Source organism: Procambarus clarkii, chromosome 60, assembly GCF_040958095.1.
Source record: "Procambarus clarkii isolate CNS0578487 chromosome 60, FALCON_Pclarkii_2.0, whole genome shotgun sequence".
Taxonomy (NCBI): domain Eukaryota; kingdom Metazoa; phylum Arthropoda; class Malacostraca; order Decapoda; family Cambaridae; genus Procambarus; species Procambarus clarkii.
This window is the reverse complement of record NC_091209.1, coordinates 14,480,718-14,499,570: the sequence shown is the minus strand read 5'-3', so window position 1 is coordinate 14,499,570 and position 18,853 is coordinate 14,480,718. Positions and strand designations below refer to the sequence as shown.

Genomic DNA, 18,853 nt, shown 5'->3' with positions numbered 1-18,853 from the left:
TGCAGAAGGAAATCACCAACTTGGCTCCCTCCTCCATCAAGATCAAGATCATTGCTCCTCCCGAGCGTAAGTACTCCGTCTGGATCGGTGGCTCCATCCTGGCCTCTTTGTCCACCTTCCAGTCCATGTGGATCACCAAGGAGGAGTACGACGAGTCCGGCCCAGGCATCGTCCACCGTAAATGCTTCTAATTTATAGTTTTAAATTGAAATTGATGTATGTCAGCTGAAATAAAGATAACTTTAACAAAATTGTTGTTAACATACTCATTACTCGAGGTTGAAGCGTATCCCCGTCAAACACAGCAAGGGGTTCATCCACTAATTCCCCCAACACACACACACTGTTATGACAAAAATCAGCAATACCTTTCAGTACTTACTACAGGTGGGTGTGGGGTCATGTTGGTCTGCGGCCTCAGTAATGAGTCAATCGCTCTTTCAGAAGCAATGGTTTAGGGTTGCACTTTAGCCCTTAATAAACCTTTAATAATAATTATGCCGAAAGCTGGCTAGATCATGCATAATATAGAAGAAATGTTTGTATATAAATATATCTCGGCCAACATACCAACAAACGCACACAAGAAAATAATGCTCGTTAACGTTCTTTGAAGCTGATAACACTTTTCTCATCAGTAATCTATTCGAAAACTTTGGTTAATTGGGTTGGCACTTTAAGCACAGCTATAAACTGATGCAACATTTAACCGGAGCACAAGTAGTTGATTATATACAAATAAAGGCAGTTGACCAGACCACACACTAGAAGGTGAAGGGACGACGACGTTTTGGTCCGTCCTGGACCATTCTCAAGTCGATTGAGAATGGTCCAGGACGGACCGAAACGTCGTCGTCCCTTCATTTTCTAGTGTGTGGACTGGTCAAATAAAGGCAAATTTTAATACCAGACAAGGAATGAAGAGCATCATCAACAACAACGATCTTCCTTGAGTTCCATATTCGCACTGACGGCTCCAAGCCAAAAGCAGATAGAGTAAGTCTCTAAGCTTCCAAATGGTGTAACAATGTGATTGGAAGCTACACACCATATTGAGGTATTACCATACATAGAATTTAAGTACATCTGTCTTGCAGCCCTCTAAGGTTGTATAGTAGCAAAAAAATGACGATATCTGGACCTGGTGACTGCATGAAAGTGAGACAGTGTTAATTAGTTGGTGACATGTTAAATAATGGCTTGTTACAGCATTTTTCACATCTCCCAACAATGAGTTGGGAGATGGGGCGGCCAACCACAGAGGAATAGCAAAATCAGTCAAATAAAGGCGATTGGAAGGTTAATACACCTCTGTTCCCAGTGTCTGAAACGCATGGCCCCTGGGGTAGGAGTACCTTGGGATTTCTCAAAGAATTGGGTTCCAGGATCATTGACATCACCAGAGACCCAAGGGGCTGCCAGTTCCTTGTTTCAGCGCCTCAACCTGGCGATCCAGAGGGGAAAACGCCTGCTGCGTCCTCGGTTCCTGTCCGGAAGTGGTGGAGCTCCAAGAGATCCATTACTTTTAAGCACCATTGTATTAACCAATGTACATCTTGTACCCCTTTAAATATCTAATAAAGCACAACACACCACGAAAAAAAGGGGGTGGTAGGAGAAAAGCATATAGAAAATGTATTGGAGGAGACCTAAACATCCCCCCTAATGCGTTATGTACTCACCTAGTTGTACTCATCTAGTTGTGCTTGCGGGGGTTGAGCTTTGGCTCTTTGGTCCCGCCTCTCAACCGTCAATCAACTGGTGTACAGATTCTTGAGCCTACTGGGCTCTATCAAATCTATATTTGAAACTGTATATGGAGTGTGCTTCCAGCACACCAATACTTAATACCTGGAGCTTATGGCATAACAGTCACTTCACCAAATTTATCTATCACGTAACAAGAACAAACATACTTATGAACTAACGGGTTTCCCGAGATCTTCACTATAACAAACATTTGATCACTTGAATGAAACTCTTTTATTTTATTGTTTTCCTTCGCTCGTCTCTCATAGCGCATGGTCATTTTACCCTGATATTTTCTTAAATATTCAAACTTACACTAAATTTGAAATTCTACTTGTAACATAATCAGAGCTTGTTCTAACATTATGGGTCCATGACCTTTCCTGTGAACACACACGGGCCAAGTACTTCATGTCCAAACATGAGGTAAAAACGACTATATCACATAACATTACAATGTCTCCCGGACTGACAACATCGGACAGGAAACCCTCATCCCAGACTTTTTTAGTCTGGACATAACAGAACCAGAGGATCGCTTTCAGAGTTTGGTGGACATCTTATTAATTCTTACTGATTCTCAGGACAATATAGGGTTGACATTTTTATTATGAATCACAATTTATATGCACTCAAACATTTAGACATAAAGTTAAGGCTTTGGTCTGCAGTATCTCGGTCAGTTTTTTTTTTTAATGAAGAATTTTACAAGATTTAATAAATAAAATCCATTTATTGTTTTCATTGGAATAGCTCCTAGAACTCCTATGGTTTGACATGTAATAATAAGTAGATACTGATTACCATGTTAAGTCTCGCTTAACCCCAGGCCACAAGAGACACACCAATTAGCTCTTGCCAGGTATTATTATGACAGTCTCACCACTTGGTCTCTGTAAGACGAGGACAAAGCTGAAGCTTCTCCACTGCTTCAAAAGATCATTATCACTATATTAACCGATAGTCCTTAAGTTAATTCTTCCTTATTGAAGGCTGAGTGATGACACTACTTCAGGCTAAAGTCTGTCTTCTGAAGACTGGTAAAGTAGACTTGAGACATGTTGGTGCGAACGACTGAAATACTCTTCTGACTTTCAATCCAGCTCTGAGAAAGTGTGAAGGAGTTCACCGTCCCGTCTTCCCCTTACTCTCGTTCTCCTTCTCTTCATGCATTTTCACCCTAGAGGTCAAAGGGAGATCCATATCACATTTCGCAGCAGTTGCACTAGTTACTACAAGTCTCCCATGAGTTACTTGGCCCTGACGTGACAGGAGTGTACTGCTGTTTTTTTTTATTTTTTTGGATATATACAAGAGTTGTTACATTCTTGTACAGCCACTAGTACGCGTAGCGTTTAGGGCAGGTCCCTGGAATACGATCCCCGCCGCGAAGAATCGTTTTTACAACCAAGTACACATTTTACTGTTGAGTTAAACAGAGACTATAGTTAAGGATTTGCGCCCAGTAAATCCTCCCCGGCCAGGGGACGATTTAATAGTATTTCATCATAACGGTACAGCCCGAACGACCACAACAAACTTTCCCTCTATCAGATGTCATGGTTTTACTATTACGGAATTGAAAACAGAAAGAACAAAACCGTCTTGTAGGGAATTCGAATTTAATGTTCATGAGAAGGCAGTAAATTGGTTGAAGGCAGTAAATTGGCTGTTATCCATCTTCCCTGCCCACCACGTCCTTCACATAATGGCTTCAGCGTTCAAGTGAGAGAGAGATAGGAAAAATTTAGCTTTGAGACATAACAACTTAATTTATTCAGCATACACGTTTCCATGTCCAGCCTTGCCGGTGTTCCCTATAAAAGAACATGCGGTTAGTGCAGGTCTCTCAGTCAGCTCTAGACTCCTGTGTCGGCCAGTGCTCGGTAAGTCGCCTTGACGTCCATCTTCTACGAAAAAAACAACATAGTTGAACAGTGGATCCTCCGCGTACACTCGATTTTAAATCCATGTCAATTCAACCTGTCCTCTCGTGCTCCCGCAACAGGCAGAAAATGGTGTACTACAACACCCGAGCCTAATCTAACCGAGCGACCACGCGTAGAAAACGTGAATGTTTGTGAGCCGCTATGATTTCTAGTACATCACATTTTGTCCGTTGGGAATGTTGGCGTTAAAATCCGATATATTATCCGTGAAGACAGTTGGTTTAGAGGGAAATAAGTGGCAAAAACGTAAACAAATAACCCAGCCCTTTCATTTCATATATGAAATGAAATATTTCATATATGAAATGAAAGTGACGACTTTTCGGTCCGTCCTGGACCCTGTTAGGTTGCCAGTCGTTATAATAATTACAGTTACGGTGGCCTGTGTCCCCTCACCTCAGCCCAGGTTGAGAACATTTAAATACTATACCTAAAGTAGTTTATCATAGACGTTAAGGAATGACTGAACATTCGTGGTATTTCTCAACATCAAGAATATCATCAAAAGAAACTTTACCAATAAAGAGCATACATCAATACTGATTAACTTTTTGTTCACTTATCAGGTTAACTTAATTAACATCAGGTTCACTTAACTAACTTAACTAGTTAAGTTAGTTCAGTTAACTAATTAAGTTAGTTAACTAGTTAAGTTTGTAAAGTTAACTAGTTAAGTTTGTAAAGTTAACTAGTTAAGTTAGTTAAGTTAACTACAAATCCAGCACTGTTGTTATTTTAGACACGGTGGAATATATTACCCAAATGAATGATCTTCTCCACCAATCCTCCACATGCACCAAACTTAGGAAAAATACTCTTGATGACATCATCAAGTCCGTCAGTAGTAGTTTGTGGAAGTTTTTAAGTAACCATAACGATCTTCTTAAGCAATTTACTTACTCATCTCCTTCATTACAGTATCTCTAAGACCTTGCCAAGACTCATAAGCCTAGCTATCCTATTAGACCTGTCACTGTTGTTGTTGTTGTTATAGATTCAGCTACTCGGAACAAGTTCCAAGTAGCACGGGCTATGGTGAGCCCGTAACTTACCTGGCACAGGAGCGGGGCAAGTAGCACGGGCTATGGTGACCCCGTAATTTACCTGGCACAGGAGCGAGGCAAGTAGCACGGGCTATGGTGAGCCCGTAGTGAACTTACCAGGCACAGGAGCGGGGCAAGTAGCACGGGCTATGGTGAGGCCATGGTGAACTTACCTGGCACAGGAGCGTGGCAAGTAGCACGGGCTATGGTGAGCCCATAGTGAACTTACCTGGCACAGGAGCGGTGCTGTAGTGGACCTGTCATTAGTTCTGTGGGATCTATTTCTTACAAGCTCTCTAAATGGCTCACCAAAATCTTGTCTCCATTGTTAGAAACTATTTCATCTTCACACTTGACAAATTCAATTGAATTAGTTAAAAAATAAACAAGGTTTAAATTAATCCTGATGTTAAGTTACTCAGTTTTGATGTATGCTCTTTATTTACTAGAGTTCCTCTTGATGATATTCTTGATTACATTGTTCATAAATTCTCCAAACACTTAGGCTGAACGGTAGAGAGCGACGATCTCGCTTCATGCAGGTCTGCGTTCAATCCCAGACCGTCCAAGAGATTGGGCGCCATTCCTTTCTCCCGTCCCATCCCAAATCCTTATCCTGACCCCTTCCAAGGGCTATATAGTCGTAATGGCTTGGCGCTTTCCCCTGATAGTTACCCTCCCTTACTCATAAATTAATGAACCATGTTCTACCTTGAAATTGAAATTGAAATAAATTTATTGAGGATGTTCTACCTTTGTCTTCTGATATTATTGTCAATCTCGTTAAGCTATGTATGAAAGGATGTAAAATTTACATTTACTAATGAGTATTATTGACATACTTTTGGAATGACAATGGGGAATCCACTAATTATCTCCATTGCTTTCAAATTTGTACGTGGAATTTTTCGAAAATAAATTTGTTTGCAAAATTACCCCTGGAATCATTCCATGGTTTAGATACGTTGATGGCATTTTGTGTATTGGTCCTTCAAATGTAAATTCAGATGATTTTTAGCTAAACTTAATGATCAAGTCACCTCTATATAATTTACTATAGAGCCTGAAATTGATAAATGTTTGCCAGTTTTATATATACTTATTCATAGATTTTTCACTAAAGTTTAGTGTCTACAGAAAGCCTGTGACCAATTTATTGCATGTTCATTATTTATCAGAGCATATACAATGTAAAACAATCATTTTTCTCCTCTTTGTATCTTCAAGTCGATACACAGATCTTTGTATCTTTGAGCTCTTGAGATTGTTAGTCCAGATTTCTTGGATGAAGAATTTTAAGAATATTCCATTAGTCTCAAGCTCTGTTATCCGCTAGGGTTTAGGGGTTTTTTGGAAGTTTGCCGTAGCAAAGCACAATGTATATATTATAAAAAAATATGCACTGAGAAAATTTGCTCCTAATAAAAAAAAAAGGGCGGAATTTTTACCATATTTTCTGGGATCGAAAATATTGTCAAGGCCTTGAAACTTTTTGATATACATTTGTTTAATTATGAAAACGCAGTTGGAAAATTATTAGTTAGGAACAGTAGTGATAACTGCATCATTTACAAAATACCTTGTAAAGATTGTAATAAATTCTATATAGGTCAAACATCCAAAGATTTTAAATTTCGAATTTCTCAGCATAAATATTCTATAAAAAATGGCCAATTGTTTAATACTCTATTCATTAAATTGTAAGTAAATTCTCACCAAACTGATTGGGAGAAGTCTTCTTCAATAACTAATTGTAAAAACATTTTAAACAGAATCATTATTGAATATCCTTTAATACAAATTACAAAGCCACATAATGTTAACATTAGTAATGATTCATACAATTTAGATCCATTTTTAATTCATCAATTAAGAAACGATCTGAGTAAGATCATTAATACACAGTTATCACATTCATATCATTAGTATTGTTGCTGAAGCAACATATATATTCATACACCCAAGTACAATTTAAAAAAATATTGTTCATTATTAAATTCTTATTATTATCTTTTCAGATAGAGTTAATTCAGACCATCAGCTATGTGTGACGAAGAGGAACAGACAGCTCTAGTTGTGGACAATGGCTCCGGCCTCTGCAAGGCTGGCTTCGCCGGTGACGACGCTCCCCGCGCCGTCTTCCCCTCCATCGTTGGCCGAGCCCGTCACCAGGGCGTGATGGTCGGTATGGGTCAGAAGGACGCCTACGTCGGTGATGAGGCCCAGAGCAAGAGAGGTATCCTGACTCTCAAGTACCCCATCGAGCACGGCATCATCACCAACTGGGACGACATGGAGAAGATCTGGTATCACACCTTCTACAATGAGCTTCGTATCGCCCCTGAAGAGTGCCCCACAATGTTGACTGAAGCTCCCCTCAACCCCAAGGCCAACCGTGAGAAGATGACACAGATCATGTTTGAGTCCTTCAACCTGCCCGCAATGTACGTTACCATCCAGGCTGTGCTGTCCCTGTACGCCTCTGGTCGTACCACTGGTCTGGTGTGCGACTCTGGTGATGGCGTCACTCACATGGTTCCCGTCTATGAAGGTTTCGCCCTTCCTCATGCCATCCTTCGTCTTGACCTTGCTGGTCGTGATCTAACTGCATACATGATGAAAATTTTAACTGAACGTGGCTATTCCTTCACCACCACCGCTGAGCGTGAGATTGTCCGCGACATCAAAGAAAAACTTTGCTACATTGCCCTCGACTTTGAAAATGAGATGAATGTTGCTGCTGCATCTACTTCACTGGACAAGTCCTACGAGCTTCCCGACGGTCAGGTCATCACCATCGGCAACGAGCGTTTCCGTTGCCCTGAGTCTATCTTCCAGCCTTCCTTCCTGGGTATGGAATCTGCTGGTGTTCACGAGACCGTCCACAGCTCCATCATGAGGTGCGACATTGACATCAGGAAGGATCTCTTCGCTAACATTGTCATGTCTGGTGGTACCACCATGTACCCTGGTATTGCTGACCGCATGCAGAAGGAAATTACAGCTCTGGCTCCCTCCACCATCAAGATCAAGATCATTGCTCCTCCCGAGCGTAAGTACTCCGTCTGGATCGGTGGCTCCATCCTGGGATCTCTGTCCACCTTCCAGACCATGTGGATCACTAAGGAAGAGTACGAGGAGTCTGGCCCAGGCATCGTCCACCGCAAGTGCTTCTAAATTATACTTCATTGGAATGAAATTGAATTTGTAATCGCTGCAAATAAATTCACAACAAAGAATGGCCATGCGTTTTCCTTTAATTGAAAGTAAACAGTTAATTCAGATTTGTACTAAACCTACGCTAAGATAATTTAAGTTTGAGTATGTACAGTCGTATTTTTTTTCTGTGAGAGGACCTTTCCCAAGTCTTCACACAGACACACAGACACACAGACACACAGACACACACACAGACACACACACACACACACACACACACACACACACACACACACACACACACACACACACACACACACACACACACACACAAACATTCTCTGCGGGCGGCTGTGGTGTGGCCGCTAAAGGCAGCGGTGGCTAGAAGGCGGGCCCGCGCATGGCAGCAGTAATTTGGCGGCAAGAGCAGCAGGACCGAGCATCACGTGCAGCTGTACTGATGTAAACAAACCCCGCGACGCACGTAACAACATGGGACTCATCATGCCGTAGTGGAAGTTTTGTGAGTTTTTTCCTTCCACAGACGTGGACATACATTTATACACTACTAATCAGCATATTATATATATATTATATATATATTATATATATATTATACATATATATGTCTATATCATACATAGTTAGAACGCTGCTACAGTACCTAGACAATTAGAAGGCTACTACAGTACATAATGCTAAACAGATACTACAACACATTTGCAGAATTAAAGAGCTGCCATAGGTGTAGATACATAGACAGTTATGGAGCCACTACAATACATAGACGGAGTTATAGAGTTGCTACAATACATATCAATACATATACAGTTATAGAACTGCTTCAGTACATGGGTATAGTTAGAGAGATGATACAGTATATATAGAGAGAAAGCTGCTACAGTACAATAAAAAGTTAGAGAACTGCTGGAGTACACAGAAAGTTAGAGTTGCTACAAGAGCGGTGAGAAGAGGTAGGCCTCGGGAATATCACAGAATAGAGGAAAAGTAGTATATGAAATAAACGCAAAACTCCAGATTACCAATTAGCTTCATTTTCGTTTTTCTCGTCCGAAATTTGAACCTTGACGTCAGTTTTGTTAATATTACGTATCCCGAAACTAGTAACTTTGGGATTATTAAATCGAATTTAATATAACTCTGATATTTATGAAATTTTCACACAAACGCAGCATAACAGGTGCTGCGAATAAGAATAGTTTGCCTACATTCAAAATATTGATTGTTTTTCATCATGTAAATATTCACAATTATCTGTCTAAAGCCACGTTTTGTTTAAATGAATTATAAGACGAATCAAAATCGAATGCCAGGATTGATAGAATACATTTTATCTTTTCAAAGATACCAATAATATTTGTTTGAAATGAATGTTTTATAAATGTATAAAAATATATACATTTTCTTAGTTATTTTAAATGCTAAACTTACATTTAAAATTGGCCAAAACAAAAATGTACACGTGGGAAAATATGGACTTGTCTCCTTAAACGCGAAAAGCCTTAAATACTATGAAAACTTGTTGATCAATCCACACACTAGAAAAATGAAGGGACGACGACGTTTCGGTCCGTCCTGGACCATTCTCAAGTCGATTGAGAATGGTCCAGGACGGACCGAAACGTCGTCGTCCCTTCACTTTCTAGTGTGTGGATTGGTCAACATACTTCAGCCCCGTTATTGTGACTCATCGCCTGCACCATGTAAACTTAATCGTGGTACCTGGGCACGTTGACAGTATAATTAACTACACATGACTGAGAATTAAATTACAAGGAATTTTACACCCAGAGGTGTACCTTGCGTTTAGTGCAAGTGTGCATACGTGTGTTAGTGTTTAGTGTGCATACACACTTGAGATTATACTTTAGTCCCGGACTACGTTTAGAACTAAAGTATACTTGCTACCTGGTTCGTAAACTATTGTGGTGGCCTAAACCCTATCCTGTGGTTGATAGGTTGATGAGTTTAGTGTTTTCCATTACGAATATGTCTCTCTAATGAAGAAGTTAGAAATACAGAAAATGTTAATATTTATATTACATTTTTTTACTGTGTTTTCTGTTGGGTATGAATATTGAATCGATATACTGTAGAGAGGTAAGTTATAATGATCATTTTATTAAGTTTTCGTATCTTTGGTTGTGGAGATAAATGGCTGGATCTATGAACTCTAATTGAACGCTGGATATATTAATAATAAAATAATAATAATGATAATCAAAGAATAAAGTGAAAACTCAACTGGAACTACACCGCCATAAATGGCATCTTACATGAATGGAGCATTAGTTAAAGAAAACTTCGCGACCCAATTTAATTTTGTCTTCACGTTTTCTGTAGTGAGAGTGTGCGGACCTCTCCTAATATACACCTGGGGAAGGTGTAGTGGAGGAAGCGTGCTAGTCGCAGGTTAAACATAGTCCACGGACCAGGGGCCAGTCTTGGCCAGTACACACAAAAACAGAGTGGCGGTCCTTATGTATGTGTGTGTGTGTGTGTGTGTGTGTGTGTGTGTGTGTGTGTGTGTGTGTGTGTGTGTGTGTGTGTGTGTGTGTGTGTGTGTGTGTGTGAGAAAGCCCTGCCTGGTGCACCAACCACAGCGGGACCTCCTGCTGTACAGGCTATTTATTCCTTGGGTAACATTACCGGAGGCCGCAGCCGCTGGTGTAAACATATCCTTGTTGGTCGTTTGAGGAGACGAGGCAGCTGGAACTACTTTTTCCCGTAGTATGATGGGATCCATGAATGGGAAAGTTGTCCTTGTAGGTTACCAAAGGATTAATAACGAACAAATGCAGATTATTACAAAAATTTTGTGAAACAGTAGACAATGATCAAATGTTTTTCTTCCTGGTAGGTGTTGATGTAATCAGCGTGGTATTGTTCCAACAATTTCTCTTGTACTGACAGTACAACTGAAAGCTTATGCACGCAAACCTCGCTTCTACAAGAGAATATGAAATTTGTATTCTCGTTTCTCTGTTTACATAGTCTATTGAGCTTAGTTTTAAAAAATTGTATATATCGTTTTTTTAGGTTGGGTTAGGCTAGGTTAGGTTGTGTAGGGTTGGGTAGGGTTAGGTTGGGTTAGGCTATGTTAGGTTGGGTTGGGCTAGGTTAGGCTAAATTAAGTAGGCTTTTAAAACAAGTTAGCAAACTGTCCAATGTGCAACGTAACATGTGCCTGGCTCAGGCATACCTGCAGACTGAATCAGGTAATGACAGTATAAATACATATTATTAGCACAAGACCCACAATGATGTAGTTCCACCCTGAGCAATGGCTTAGTAGCCAAACATTGCCGTGGACAAGACTCTACTGCTAGTCAGTTATCTCACACCACTTGTCCTTTCACTAAATTCATATCTTTGTTTGAAGAATTCAAGTTTGATAGAATCGAACAAAAAATCGGCAAATAATCATTGGTATTTGGGCCCCATTTCTCCCTACATAACGCTGATTGTATTACCTTGGTCCCTATTTCTCCCTACCTCATGCTGATTGTATTACTTAATACACTATTTCTCTCTACCTCAAGCTGATTGTATTACCTTGACCCCCAGTTATTACCCTGGCCAGATTCTCTCCTTGCCCTTCACTCCTATTTGTAGCCTTGTTTCGTATCACTCGCTACCTGGCTCTTGACTGAAAATACTTGGCAATGCGTAATTTACGAATTATTTTTTACCAATGCTGACAATCTCCACGCTTGATGCCGGAAACTATGCACTGAGGCTGTTGTTTAACAGGTCAGTATGTTAATTAGAGCTTCTCACGAGAGCAAAAGTTTCGCGTCTTGCTTAGCTAAGTTAAAAAAAAAAACTTCGGAGAATAGTTGGTGTGAGAAAAGATCAGGAATAGACAAAAAGAGAACTAGAGCCATGCACAAATATTGTGTGTGTGTGTATTTATGAAATTTGGGGATTAGAGAGGTTGGTTTGGTTTGGCTGGTTTCTGAGAAGCTAGTTTGTTGAAGAGATTGATTGTTAGTTTATTGGAATGATTGGTCGTTAGGTAGTTTGTGGGAGAGTTTAGTCGTTAGCTAGCTTGTGGGAGAGATTGGTCGTTAGTTTGTTGGAGTGATTGATGGTTAGCTAGTTTGTTGGAGAGAATGGACGTTAGTTTGTGGGAGAGATTGGTAGTTAGCTAGCTTGTTGGAGAGATTGGTCTTTAGCTAGCTTGTGGGAGAGATTGGTAGTTAGCTATTTTCTTGGTGAGGCTGGCCGTTAGCTAGTTCGCTGAAGAGCTTGATTGTTAGCAAATATGACTGAGGGATAATAATCTTCACGATACGAGCCCACTGGTGCCACGAAACCTATTTGCAATAGGACTAAGCACAAGAAACATTTCCATATCACACATGTATCCCTGCCAGGGAGATCACATCTTATTTATACACAGTATGACCAGGGCTGAGATGCCCGCAGCGCAACGGCCATTTCAACAGAAACGAAAACAGTCGAATGAGAGTAATTTTGTGTTGAACAGCAGCCAAGTGGACGTGCGCAGAGTGGCTGGACCTTATGTGGTCAGAGAGACCTCCGTCTCCCCACTGCCCTCACATGCCCCATGTTGTGCCCCACCTCCACACTTAACGCCCCCACATACCCCCACCTTGTGTTACACTCCCACACTTTGTTACCCCCTACGCACCCCCCCATCTTGTGCTTCACGCCCATACGTCATCACCCACACACATCCCCACCCTGTGCTTCACCCCCACACATACCCTCCCTGTGCTTCACCCCCACACATACCCTCCCTGTGCTTCACCCCCACACTTCAACACCCCCACCACAGTTTATTCTAACGGATATCTAGTGAGACTTGACAACACCTGTGTCCGAAGGTAACAGGAATTTGCAACAAAAACAACCAGGTCTGGTGTTATCTTATTGTTGAAACTGTTTATTGCAACGTTGCAATTCTGCGTATAATGCTCAGGAGTAATTATAGTTTCGTTTATTTCTAGCTGTATTTTGTATAAAGTTTGTATCTTAAGTTACTTCCTTGTCTCTTGTTGTGACATTCACAGAGTCGAGGAACAGTCTTGTATCTATAAGACTGAAAGTAAGGAACTAATATTTAACTTGTAAGAAGCCACGAGCACACAGTCTATCAAACTTTGTGTGTCACAGTCTATTAGACGAAATGTGTCACAGACTATCAGACAATATGTCTCACAGTATAACACGAGGTGTGTCAGTCTATCAGACGAGGTGCCACAGTCTATCAGACGAGGTGTGTCAGTCTACCAGACGAGGTGTCACAGTCTATCACGAGGTGTGTCACGGTCTAATAGACTAAGTGTGTCACAGTTTATCACGAGTGTACAAGACAGGATTTACCAAGCATTCCTTGTGTTGAAACAATGCCATTTCTTCCTAACTTTTGTTCCTGTCATAGAACATGTAATTAATTAAAAAAAAAGTATATACGAAGAGGAATGATCAAATCATCACGTCTCATCACCGGTTATCATCATGTCATGTGTGCTGCATGCTGTTAACATCAATTCATCTTCTCTAATACGCCGAATTTTTGTTAACGAATCTAGTAATCTGTTGAAAATATGACGTATTAGTATAAATTAAAGTATCATAGTATTATCGTTTTATATACAGGGCTTCGATAGGTTAGTTGCGTTGCTTGAGTTTGTACATTTGAGGCTACGTTAGCAGGTTAAACTGTTTTCTTTCTAAGAATTGACCAACCCGTTAAAAATGCGACGCTTCTGGTTCGACAAAACAGTTTAATTGTTTGTCACAGTTACAAATCAAGAGAACGGACTGGTTAGATACATTACAGATCTATATAAATAATTACTATGCCTACACAAGCTTATGAGGCTTTCATCCGTAACGCAGATGTGAAATACATTGTTGGAAATATCAGAACATTTATTTATTTATTTATTTAGATACAAGAAGGTACATTGGGTTTATGAGAGTATGCTATGTCAGGCTCTACTTATTTATCTTGCAACTAGATGTTAGAAACGCTTAACGTCTTTTATTATATCTTTATTAAAAACTCTTTGTGCCCACAAGATAACTGATGGCCCTTTAGTTTTCATCGTCAGTAATCAAAATAGTGAAACCTGAGGACAATATAAATACCTGGGAGTAAGTACTAACAGTAACATGGTAAACAGTGGACACACTAGACTCAGATAAAGACTTAAACCCTAAAGACACTCACGTGCAGGAGTACTGTTCACCATGTTAAATATACCAGACAATATCACATGATGCTTGCTAAAGCCCCTATGTGATTATCACCAATAATACAAAATTAAACCATAAGAGCAATTATTGTTTCTCCAAGATGTCCCAAGAATAATCAACATAGAAGAAGACTTAAGATTAGCAGCATACTAGAGAGAAGTATGCAAGTGTCCCACACGCGCATCGCCAAGAAGAACGAGACTGCACCTACTCAGGAAACAGCAACACTTTGTTAATTAACACTTTGTGAGTCCTCTGTTACGTCACCCGAAGAGTGTGGGAGGACTGACGCGCCGGTCCCACTGTCAACCAGACGTACTACAGGAGCTGTAGAGGTGCGACTGAACCACACTTGCATACCTCACACTCCACCCCGTCCGTCTAAGGTTTCCCAACGTCAAGAAACTGTCGTACTAAAGTGCCCTTTTTCTAACCTACAAGAGGACCCAAAACGGGACAGTATGTCAATTTCGCGAGTCAATTCATTTTCTAGTACGACGATTTTTGGCCTTAGGTAGAGTATACGTCAAAATGCGACGTGCTATTAGAACACGTTGTACCATCAGTGTCAGACAAAACAACTGGCTGAACCCTACACTAAGAACCTTCACTTCAATTAGCTTCTTATACTCTGAAACCCACAAGATGATAAATAATTTCCTGTGACAACTTTCCAGCACATAAGAACGTCACATACAAGGTAGTAATGATCTCATGACATAAATCATAAATAACTTGCTCGTTGCACAGAATAAAGTCTTTGGAATAGTTTTCATATAGATACCTCCTAATACAAACATAACGCAATAATGATGGCTTAGGCAAAGCAGCACAAAACTCAATCTTGATTCCTCAGATATTAGACATTATGAGTGTGACGTCAACGGGAATAGCCCAGTCAAGCCACTTCGCTAACATTTTCATATTAAAACTTTCTAGCCTAGCCTAATTAAACTTTACCTAACCTAATTTGCACACCTTAATCCAGCCTAACTTAACGATATATCCAATTTAACAATGACAATTTAACCAGCCGTGTATTATTCGAGATCCCTCCTTCTCAGCTGAGCACTGGTTCGTGTAGCAACCGTGTGAAAGAATCGGCTCTTGGATGTGCTGTCTGGTTAGTAATATAAGAGTTACATATTTTATCAGGAGTGGTATTGGCTGTGAGATGAAAAAGTATTCTCTATTAGTCTTGCATCCTGAAAAACCTACGCTATATTATATCTCCCGAAGGGGCTACTTGTCATCTTGTCTGAATTTTACCAGTAGTTGAATCAATATATATATATATATATATATATATATATATATATATATATATATATATATATATATATATATATATATATATGAGACCTTGATAAGTTGATAACTTTATATATATAGCTTGATAACGACGCCTCGGGCATTATCAAGCTATATATATAAAATGATGTTGGCACTCTTACCCCAGGAGCCAAGTGTCTGGGACGCAGTGGGGGACAAAGCTGTAGTGGTGATCCAGTTCTCTGTACTTATAGGACTTGGCTGATTCCCTGTGAGTGGCAGCGTCACCTGGATGTGCAACACTGAAGTCAATATAGGGGTTAACCAGGGTTGGTACACATATATAGTCCCGCACCAACTGTTTGCCGTTCTTGCAGGGGTTCACTGTGATCCCATCTGCGCGACCAATAAGAACATCAGAGTTACAGGGCGTTAGGTAACGGGGTTGTCTCTCAGCTGGGAATCCAGCTGTAGTGAGGCTCCTCTTGATGATGATGGTAACTCTAATATGCCTCGAGTGCCATCTTCCTATACTTTGGCAGAGCAGGCCATTCTGGCCGAAGCTGTCAGCCACCACCTGGCCCAAATATACCTATATAGTATTTGATGAGGATTGGTGCAGCAAGGCGGTGGGCCGCAAGTCCCAGGACAGAGCCGTGGTGAATTTACATTTCAATTAATTTTCCTTTAATTCTGAGTTCCTTTTCAAATATCCAAGCGCTAGTCCAACTAAGGATACTCCCTGTTACAATTTCTATTGAAACTCCTGATGCACAGTATCAGAAACGTTGCTACACTCAAGGAATATATACAATGTCACAATTCATTCACCTATTAATTACTTTAAATATACTGGACACGAACGAGTATAAACAACGAGTGACCGTTGTTAAAACCGAGGCGGCTGAACTCAGCAGTATCGTAACAAGCAGCATCCCCTCTTACTGAGGTGGCTGAACTCACGACCGAGTTCCTTGGCTAAACTCCAGCGTCGTCACCACTATAAGGAACTGGGCCAAACTCTTCACTTTGTGTAATATTCTCAAGCGGATCGTAGCCTATTCAGAAGATACCGTGAAGCAATTAGCAAGCCCCACTGATATGAACCACCCACTGACAATAACGTGTACGTTTGCCTGTCCCTTGAGTTACATAGTGACTGTTCCAAGAAGTCGGGCAGGAAGGGCTGCACTTGGCGCCAACCCACGAGGGTCATCAGGAGCCGTATAAAAGGGCAGGTTGTATCCAAGACACCTTAGTAGCCCACGGCTTCACCACGCTAGCCAGGTGAGCTGTTCCTCTCATCAACCACTACATACTTAATTCTCATATTTGATCTTCATTAATCGTTTATTAAACTCCCACTTCCTAAACTCTATACTTAACACACGTTATTAAATATAATGGTTTGTAACATATTTCTAGCAAATATTTTAAAACTTTACATCATGAGAGTGTCCTTTCGAATACATAGGCGGTTATAACACGAGTAATCTGTAAATAATCATTTTGATATTTTGTTAATGACGTCTGATTCTGATTTTATATAAATATATTTCAGAGCTCTTCAAAACAAGCACCATGTGTGACGACGAGGATCAGGTAGCACTCGTCTGCGACAATGGCTCCGGCATGGTCAAGGCCGGCTTTGCCGGTGACGACGCTCCCCGCTCTGTCTTCCCCTCCATCGTCGGCCGAGCTCGTCACCAGGGTGTGATGGTCGGTATGGGTCAGAAGGACGCCTACGTCGGTGATGAGGCCCAGAGCAAGAGAGGTATCCTGACTCTCAAGTACCCTGTAGAGCACGGCATCATCACCAACTGGGACGACATGGAAAAGGTCTGGCATCACACCTTCTACAACGAGCTCCGTGTTGCCCCTGAGGAGTCCCCAACACTGTTGACGGAGGCTCCCCTCAACCCCAAAGCCAACCGTGAGAAGATGACACAGATCATGTTTGAGACCTTCGGTATGCCAGCAATGTACGTGGCTATACAGGCTGTCATGTCCCTGTACGCCTCTGGTCGTACCACAGGTATGGTCAGTGACTCGGGAGACGGAGTAAGCCACAACGTACCAGTATTCGAAGGGTACGCCCTTCCACATGCTATGCTCAGACTTGATCTAGCTGGTCGCGACCTCACCATGTATCTCATGAAGATCATGACTGAGCGTGGCTACTCTTTCACCACAAGTGCAGAGCGTGAGATTGTCCGAGATATCAAAGAAAAGCTCTGTTACATCGCTCTAGACTTCGACAGTGAAATGAACGTAGCTGCTGCTTCCTCTTCGTTGGACAAATCCTACGAGCTTCCCGATGGCCAGATCATCACCATTGGCAACGAACGTTTCCGTGCTCCTGAAGCTCTCTTCCAGCCTTCTCTTTTAGGTATGGAATGTGCAGGAATTCATGAAACTGTTTACCATGGGATCATGAGGTGCGACATTGACATCAGAAAAGACCTGTTTGCCAACATTGTCATGTCTGGTGGTACCACCATGTATCCTGGTATTGCTGACCGCATGCAGAAGGAAATCACAGCTCTGGCTCCTTCGAGCATCAAGATCAAGATCATTGCCCCTCCTGAGCGTAAGTACTCCGTCTGGATCGGTGGCTCCATCCTGGCCTCTCTCTCCACCTTCCAGTCCATGTGGGTGTCAAAAGAAGAGTACGACGAATCTGGCCCAGGCATTGTTCACCGGAAATGCTTCTAAATAAGAACACTTAACATTTTATAACTATTTTTGTACTGATATAAATAAAATTAACTTTAGTTTCTGATCTTAAGTTTTTTAATGTGATCCATATTACACATGTAAACCTTTGGTAATATTTTTGTAAAACAAAATATTAAATAAGACATATAGCGCGATAGAATATTTCCTTAGATAAATATACAATTATGAGGATTCTATACCAATACACGCTTTTCCTAAATTGAATTTTCGTTATTATTATGAAACGGTTTATATAATACACAAATATAACGAAAATTAGTTTTCCATTGTCATTTGAATTGTTGCCAAGTATCGCAGGAAAATATAAAAAGTATTGAGAGCAATAAAGCTAAACACTATTGATACTGATAACGAAATAGGCCGCTTTTTTGTTTACAATGAAAAAGGCCGCGTTTTTATTTACAATGAAAAAGGCCGCGTTTTTGTTTACAATGAAAAAGGCCGCGTTTTTGTTTACAATGAAAAAGGCCGCGTTTTTTACAACGAAATAGATCGCGTTTTTTACGGTATGGTGATCAATGTTACAAATGCATCCTACAATGAGAAGTAAAAGCTTACAAAGATTTACATTTTCTACGCATCGGACTCAATAGGTTGCTTGAGTTCGTACGTTTCTGGCAAGGTTTGGAGGTTGGATTTTTTTATGGAGTGGCAAATCAAGAGGACGGGTTGGAGGTCTAGCGTCTTAAG

General features: G+C 40.8%; 3 protein-coding genes across 6 annotated transcripts in view; 2 read left to right on the top strand and 1 right to left on the bottom strand.

Moving 5' to 3' along the window:
* The window catches only part of LOC123766797 (nuclear exosome regulator NRDE2), a 177,868-nt gene that overhangs the window by 83,453 nt on the left and 75,562 nt on the right, over positions 1 to 18,853 (bottom strand). The window lies entirely within an intron of this gene.
* Positions 3,596 to 7,982, top strand: LOC123766800 (actin-2, muscle-specific-like). The gene is made up of 2 exons (XM_045756191.2): positions 3,596 to 3,635; positions 6,760 to 7,982. Exon 2 carries the CDS (start codon positions 6,785 to 6,787, stop codon positions 7,916 to 7,918), a length of 1,134 nt encoding a protein of 377 aa, XP_045612147.1. The 5' UTR covers positions 3,596 to 3,635; positions 6,760 to 6,784; the 3' UTR covers positions 7,919 to 7,982.
* LOC123766802 (actin-2, muscle-specific-like) lies at positions 16,559 to 18,206 on the top strand. Its single transcript, XM_045756193.2, has 2 exons — positions 16,559 to 16,711; positions 16,986 to 18,206. The coding sequence occupies exon 2, from the start codon at positions 17,006 to 17,008 to the stop codon at positions 18,137 to 18,139; it is 1,134 nt and encodes a 377-aa protein (XP_045612149.1). The 5' UTR covers positions 16,559 to 16,711; positions 16,986 to 17,005; the 3' UTR covers positions 18,140 to 18,206.

Bases quoted from the DNA above. Each gene is read 5' to 3' on its own strand.
- LOC123766800 (XM_045756191.2), top strand. From the start codon at position 6,785: ATGTGTGACGAAGAGGAACAGACAGCTCTAGTTGTGGACAATGGCTCC.
- LOC123766802 (XM_045756193.2), top strand. From the start codon at position 17,006: ATGTGTGACGACGAGGATCAGGTAGCACTCGTCTGCGACAATGGCTCC.